The 7,660-nt window shown below is 35.2% G+C and overlaps 1 protein-coding gene across 3 annotated transcripts; it reads left to right on the top strand.

Annotated features, from left to right (window-relative positions):
* Positions 1-863: 863 nt before the first annotated feature.
* Positions 864-7,324, top strand: LOC110886025. Of its 3 annotated transcripts, none has more exons than XM_022133781.2 (20): positions 864-1,018; positions 1,491-1,961; positions 2,044-2,321; positions 2,405-2,539; positions 2,638-2,759; positions 2,859-3,023; positions 3,114-3,219; positions 3,328-3,433; positions 3,516-3,626; positions 3,709-3,872; positions 3,960-4,077; positions 4,162-4,386; positions 4,471-4,661; positions 5,495-5,662; positions 5,764-6,007; positions 6,088-6,246; positions 6,329-6,538; positions 6,621-6,815; positions 6,903-6,974; positions 7,055-7,324. In XM_022133781.2, exons 1-20 carry the CDS (start codon positions 971-973, stop codon positions 7,208-7,210), a joined length of 3,444 nt encoding a protein of 1,147 aa, XP_021989473.1. In that variant the 5' UTR covers positions 864-970; the 3' UTR covers positions 7,211-7,324. The 3 variants fall into 3 exon arrangements, with proteins under 3 accessions (XP_021989473.1, XP_021989474.1, XP_021989472.1); XM_022133782.2 differs by having other exon boundaries at positions 866-1,018; positions 1,488-1,961; positions 2,408-2,539; XM_022133780.2 differs by having other exon boundaries at positions 866-1,018; positions 1,488-1,961.
* The last annotated feature ends 336 nt before the right edge of the window (positions 7,325-7,660 follow it).

Here is a 7,660-nt window from a genome sequence, read left to right as displayed (position 1 = left end):
TTTCCATTTCCTGTTGTCGTGTACCAGTAGTCATGATTATCAACGGTGAATGAAAAGAATCAAGAAATACGAACGGAATCAAGGATGATTTGATCACAAATTGATCAAACCAGGAATGAATTGATCACGACTGATCAATTCAGGCTTCAAAGAAAAGATCAAATGAAGGAATTATGATGAATTGAAACGAATTGAAGAATTGATTCGATCGGAATTGCAACAGAATCTGGTGGTGGTGGTGACCGGAGCTCCGACGAGGGTCGGTGGCTCTGTTACCAATGATAGGAGCTGAGTTTAGAGAGAGAGAACTAGAGAGAGGGAGACGCAAAACCAAGCTACCTCCTTGGTTAGCTGGTAACTACTTTTCAAACAAACTTGTTACAGTATTGACCCCTGAACTATCATGTTTTACAATTAACCCCCCTCAACTACTAACTAACACTAACTACCATATCACAATCATAATAGGAGATAATTTATTTTTCAAGTTTAAGATTTTTATGAAAAGAAAAAACAAAAAATAACAAGTATTTAAAAAAAAGTGTATTAATTTTATATGTGTAAAAAATTGATAAGTGACTTAAAAAAAAACAGAAAATATATTGGTTTTCCTATCTTATTCACCAAAACCAAAAGGTCAATGCTTATCTTTCTTAAAATTATTTAGAAAAAAACATAAATATTGAAAAAAGAAAATGAAAAAAAAAAGCATCATTGAAAAAGTCTAAAAAAGTAGTATAAAAAAAGAGGGGGGTGTCGGTGACATATTCATAAAAATATAGGGACGAAGATGAAACAACCAGCTGGTGTAAGTATTCAGCAAAGCTTTTCAAACTAGCCGTTACAAACGCTCTTCTTCTCTCTCCTCTCTCTTCAACCAAACTCATCTCCTTAAACCCACAACACAATTTGTTTCATAACTGATTTTCTTCATTCTTCATATTCATAATCTTTCTCTGTTCTTGTAAAAATGTTCACAGAAGGCTTAGATGAAAGTGCACTCAACTGGGTCAAGCAGGTACATTTATGAATAATCTTTCTTGAAATTCAGCACACTTGAATGAATGATATATGTGTCATGTTTAGATTCTTGATCATATACCCAAAAGGGTTTCTTGATGTATGTGTAGATTAGCTTCATTTTTCTTTCGAAAAAGATTGAAACTTGAATGCTATGTAGCAGGGATTAGAGAAAAAAAAAAGAATAGTTATTATTATTTTCATTGTTTTTAGATTATTGATCATATACCCACAAATTCCTGTTGATTTTCCCTGCAATATTTTTTATGTTTCGTTATTAAAAGAACTGAGGGGCTGTTTGTTTAGCTCTTAACGGGGCTCTTAATGGTTCAGACCTTTTACTGGTTCAGCACTTAATGGTTCATTCAGACTGTTTGTTTCGCGAGTAGATGTCTGATTTATTGATGAATATAATCATTTCTTAACTTTGTTTAACAAAAGAACTGAACCTTGAATATTTGTGTTAGCAGGGGTCAGATAAGGAACAGCTTCGGGCCCGTTCGCCTTTAAGAGAGACAGTAGTTGATCACGAATACGTTATACCAAAATCCCCTCTTTCATTCAATTCCGCAACTTACAAATCCTCTAATATATTACCACCCCTTAAGTTTCATTCCAGCCTACTAGGATCTCATAATCTTGAAGCAAACAACTTCAACGATTACGAAGACGACGACGATGATGATGATTATGGTGATCATGATGAGAGTGTGGGCTCTGCTTCTGATGACATGGACTGCACTTTCTCCGAAGGAGAAGAGTTTAACGAAGAAATTTTTAACGTTAATTTTGTTAAATCGCCTAAACAAGTCGGACCAAACAAGTCAACGTTGAATAGAGGGATAATAAAAGATGATCTTTCTGTCGAAGTTCCTCGAAAAACAAGAAGTTTTACGGAAACCGGATGGCATGGTGGGGCAAGCACACATTTGAGTAACTATGTAAGTGCAGCAAGCTTCTTAATGTCATATGTTTTGTAGGTTTATGAGGGTTGACTTTTGTTGACTTTCGTGATAAACATAGGGTACCCCTATAGCTGACTTGGGAACTCCGAGTGCACCGCCGATTTTTGAAGGAGTAGGGCATATTGATGAGGTTGAGTGTGAATCAAGTAAAGAATCTTCAGGGTATTCGGGATTTGAGCAATCGCAAAAAGAGATCAATGTGACCGAAAACGTCGTAAATGATGATAAACTTGCTCATGATGTAAAACTGGAGTCTTCTGTTAGTGAAAGTGAAGCTGTTAAGTCAATGCCTTGTGGCGAAACGAACTTACTAGATCTTGCACCTTATTGTAATAGGTACCATATCAATTGAAGTTGGGTTGTTATCTTTTTGTAGCATGATTTAATTTCACTTACACTGGAATGTTGACTTTTGGCAGTAGTCAAAATCCATGGCAAACTTTAATTACATATGATGCGTGCTTTCGGTTATGCCTAAACGCATGGGCACGAGGCTGTACAGAAGCACCCGTGTTTCTAAATGATGAATGTCGAGTTTTGCGCAATGCCTTTGGGTATGTTTTCTACTTATCTTACTGTTTTTTTTTTTTTTTTGTTGATTTTTTCATATATCATTAACCTTAAAAGGGTCGTATTTTCTACTTTTCTTTAGATTACACAAGTTCTTGTTGCAACCTCGAGGTTTTAAACCGCTTGCAAGTAGTGGTACCGAGAATACAGATAAAGCGTGTCCCTTGAAAGTAAAGAAAGTGATTGGAAAGATTAAGGTTGAAGGTATGGTATTTAACTCATTTTATTAAAATTAATAGTCTTTTTAACTTTAATGATACAAAAATATTCAAAGTCGATGTGCATTCGCGCATAATTTTGCAGTGAGAAAAGTAAGGATCATCCCACAAAGAAAACTCAAGGACACATACTCTCAACAAAGTGCTATATATGTGCAAGCAGGAGTCGAGTACATTCGACACGTATCTTCACTTGTAAAAAGCAAAATTAACAAATTAGGAATCTCTTCATTCTCGCTTCCGTGTGAAGGTTTGTTCTTTACTTATAATAATAATCTAATAAAAAAAAAAGAATTTTCAAATTTTCATAGGAAATTTAGAAAATGGTGTCTTGTTGCAGAACCGGTGACATGCTTATTGCAACTTAAAAGCTCTCAAGAACATACAGAAACGGAATCAACCTTAGGCATTTGTTTGAGGCCTGGAACCGGTGATTCCCATGACTTGTAAGTACCCGTAAAATAAAAAAAAAGATAACTAAAAACTTACTAATTCGTCTGTCACATGTTAAATATAGTTATATACTAACTTTATAATCTTGTATGCGACATTAGTTTCCCGGAGAATCAAGCAGATGCCCTTTTGCTAGAAGTGCAGGGTGAGAAGAGAATTATCCAGGGTCGTGCAGTTATTCCAGTTTCATCCTTACATGATAATCTTGTAAGTTTAAAGTACATTTGTCGGTATAAGTGTAATACATAAATGAAATTATCAATTTGATTTATGGTAATATGGTATGCAGAATGATAGAATCAAATGGTGGCCGATTTATCATGAAGACAACGAATGCATAGGAAAGGTTCAGCTTTCCATCACCAGTACGGTTACATCCGATGAAACTACTCACCTCAAGGTTTGAAAATCATATACTTTTTTTTCTAAGGTTTTTGCTCTAGATTGTTTCACAATGTTAATTCTTTTCACAAATTCGACAGTGCGGGCCCGTTGTGGAAACGCTTGCGTACGATTTACTATTGGAGTCTGCCATGCGTGCGCAATCGTTCCATGCGCGTAATTTATGCGTTGTTGAACCTTGGAAATGGTTGTTGACTGAGTTTTCCGATTATTATGGAGTTTCCGAATCGTACACTAAACTCAGGTACTTAAGAGCTCTACATTTTCCTTGATCACAACCTTTACGTTCTACATTTGTATTAATTATCTCGTCATCTTACAACAATTTTAGGCATCTTTCACATGTAATGAATGTTGCTACACCTATAAAAGACTGCTTAGAGCTCATTTACGAACTACTTGTACCCGTTGTCAAGGCTAGAACAGAAAGAAGACTAACAAGACAAGAGGTATGAAAGTTTTTAACATTTAAGTTCGATTCTTGATTCTTTATGAAATTTTGAAACAATAGCTATTTTATCGTCATTGTGCAGAAAAGCTTGTTATTAGACTGCGAAACACAAATCGAGAGTTTACTCGCACTTGCTTTTCAAAACTACAAGTCGTTAGATGAAAGTTGTTCTACAGGATTATCAGACAAACTGAGTCCGCTTCCGGAATCTGCTGCTCCAGCATTAGTGCCAGCTGTTCAATTATATACTCTTATTCATGATATACTTTCGCCAGATGGACAAGCTTTGTTGACTAATTATTTACAGGTGGAGTATTTTGTAATTTTGGGTTAATAGGGTATTATTGATTGAAGGTGTCATTCGTTTAAAAGTTGTGTGTTTTTTTCACAGGCGGCAGCGAGAAAGAGGTGTAGGAAGCACATGGTGGACACCGATGAGTTTGTGGCAAGCAATACTGATGGTTTTCTTATGGATTCTATTGCAATCACTACGGCTTATTTGAAAATGAAGAATTTGTGTATAAACTTAAGTGATGAAATAAAGACAGATATCAAGATACATAACCAACACATACTACCAAGGTATGTACACGTATACCGTTATATATTTTTTAATGTTTAGTAGTAGAGGTGGAAATTTTGGCCCATGTTGATGATTTTGAGCTTGTTTTATCTCAAACGGGTCAAATAAAAAAATAGCTAGAAGTAGGGCTGCAAACAAACCGAACAAACATGAACAAGTCCTTGTTCGTGTTCGTTTGTTAAGAAATATATGTGTTCATGAACTGTTCATGAACGCTTACCGTGTTTGTTTGTTAAGGAAATCAACTTGTTCATGTTCGTTTGTGTTTGTTTGTTAATTTTAGGAAATGAACGATAATGAACACAAATGAGCACAAACTAATGTTCATGAACACAAATACTAACAAACGAACACAAACAAACGTTCATGAACAAAATATATAATACATTGACACTTATTAAATATTTTATTTGTCGGAATTTTGAAGTATTTAAATAAAATATAAAAGCTAAAAAACTAATGAACTATCGAACACAAACGAACACGTTACCGAACGTTCACGAACATAAATAAACGAACGCGTCCTCTGTTCATTTAACTAAACGAACGAAATTTCTTGTTTGTGTTTGTTTGTTTAATAAACAAACGAACACAAACGAACTTCCCGCCGAACAGTTCACGAACTGTCCGCCAAACGTTTGGTTCGTTCGCAGCCCTAGCTAGAAGGGGAACGTGCCATTCATAGATTTAAATTATTGTTGTAATTATATCAATTTGTAATCATAATTAACACATCCGTTATAAATTATTTATAGAAAAAATAATAAAATGGACGAAAGATGTTAGCAACTTTTGCAGCATTAATTTTGGACATCTTTGCCTCTTTTTTCAGCTCCATTGATCTCTCAAGCATCACAGCAGCAGTTTACAGCAGTGAGTTATGCAAACGGCTTAAAGGATTTCTTGCCGCATGGCCTCCTTCAAGTCCTCAGCCGCATGTCAATGAACTTCTTATAGCAGCCGCTGACTTCGAAAGAAATCTTGAGTCATGGAACATTAGGTCTGTTAAATTAGATCTCAATCTCATTTCCTTATGTTATTAAAATAATCATATAACTCCTCGGAATTAAAAAAAAAAAAGTCATCATGTTTATGTTACAGTGTGCCTCAAGGTGGCGTAGACTCAAGAAATTTGTACCATAATTACATTATGGTTTGGGTCCAAGATATGCAACTTTGCTTACTTGACCTATGCAAGGCTGAAAAGGCACCATGGGCCGGTGTAATTACAAATTATTCGACTTCACCTTTTGCTGAAGAAGTATACGATAAAATTAAAGCAATGTTGAGTGAATATGAAGTCGTGATCAGTCGATGGCCACAATACACGTTGGTTTTGGAGAATGTAAGTTATAGTGTTTAATTTTCCAAACACAAGGTGTTTACGTGTTTTGGTTCTAAATGTTTTCGTTTTACACTTGAAAGGCGGTTGCAAATGTGGAAAGAGCAATCATGAAAGCACTTGAAAGACAGTATGCCGATATTTTGACACCTTTGAAAGATAGCATTCCCAAGAGGCTTGGAATACAAGTTCAGAAATTAACGAGACGACAATCAAACGCCCTGTATTCCATTCCTAATCAAGTGAGTCGTATGCTTTGAACAGTTTTAAAAATTTAGTTAAATAAATAGCTTATTTATCTTTATTCGTTTTGTTTCATGGCAGCTCGGAACATTTTTAAACACCATCAAGAGAATTCTTGATGTTCTACACTGTAGAATAGAGGACAAACTGAAGTCATGGGCATCGTATCTTCCGGTCAACAACGGGGATAAAAAGTCAACTTACGGAGAGCAAATGAATGCAGTTACTGTGTTATTCAGAACAAAGTATAAAAACTACATGCAGGCTGTGGTGGTCAAGCTCATTAGCAATGTGAGTAATCAACTAATCATAAGTTGATAACAAGCGCTTTTTTCTTGAAGATAATGTGTAATCAATCAATTTTTTTTAACAGACACAAGCCAGTCGAAGTACGCGACTTCAAAGAATTCTCGAGGAAACAAAGGAAGCAGACGGAGAAAGTGAAATCCGTGACAGGATGCAAGTTTTGTGTTCACACCTTGTGGAATCAATATCCAACTTACATGAGGTTTTTACAAATCAAATATTCATCGCTAGTTGCCGCGGTTTATGGGACAAAATGGGACAGGTAATTAATATATCGATCTTCATATGCTTTTCGGAGGGTAGAATTAGAAAGAATGTGTTGTGATGTATTTGAATGTATGTTTTGTAGATTGTGCTAAAGTTTTTGGAGGGTAGGAAGGAAAACCGCGTATGGTACAATGGATCTTATTATGCTCTTGGGGTAAGTTGTGTTTAAAATCTGTTTTGGACTTTTGGGGTATTTTCTAGCAATATAACTTGAATTTATTATTTGATTTGTAGATTTTGGATGATACTTTTGCTTCCCAAATGCAAAGATTGCAAGGAAACGCATTACAAGAGAAGGACTTAGAACCGCCTCGCTCAATTGTTGAAGCCCGGTCTATTCTTTGTAGGGATACTAACAATGCAGCAGATACTTCCACCTATTTTTATTAAGAAGATACAAAATTAAAATTCATTTTTTATTTATATGTTGTATGCCAATTCTTTTGTAAAGAGAACATCTTAATTCATATATATAATAATCAATCACATGGGGCCTTTACAATATTCTTTATGTTTTCTTACTTATTTGTCTGCTAATTTTACTCAACTTCTCTTCTAATTAGGGCTGTAAACGAACCGAACGTTCAACGAACAGTTCGTGAACCGTTCGGCGGGAAGTTCGTTTATGTTTGTTCGATTAGCTTAACGAACGAACGAACACGAACAAAAAAAATCGTTCGGTTAGCTTAGCAAACGAACACGAACACAGGTCTCGTTCGTTCGACTGCGTTCGTGAACGTTCGGTAATATGTTCGTTTGATTATATTAAAAAATAATAAATAATAAACATTTTATCTAAACATATTGAAAACTTGAACCCCTATTTTTTCTAAGTTAGCT

The sequence above is a fragment of the Helianthus annuus genome, chromosome 10, assembly GCF_002127325.2.
Source record: "Helianthus annuus cultivar XRQ/B chromosome 10, HanXRQr2.0-SUNRISE, whole genome shotgun sequence".
NCBI lineage: Eukaryota > Viridiplantae > Streptophyta > Magnoliopsida > Asterales > Asteraceae > Helianthus > Helianthus annuus.
This window is presented reverse-complemented; position numbering and strand designations above follow the sequence as displayed.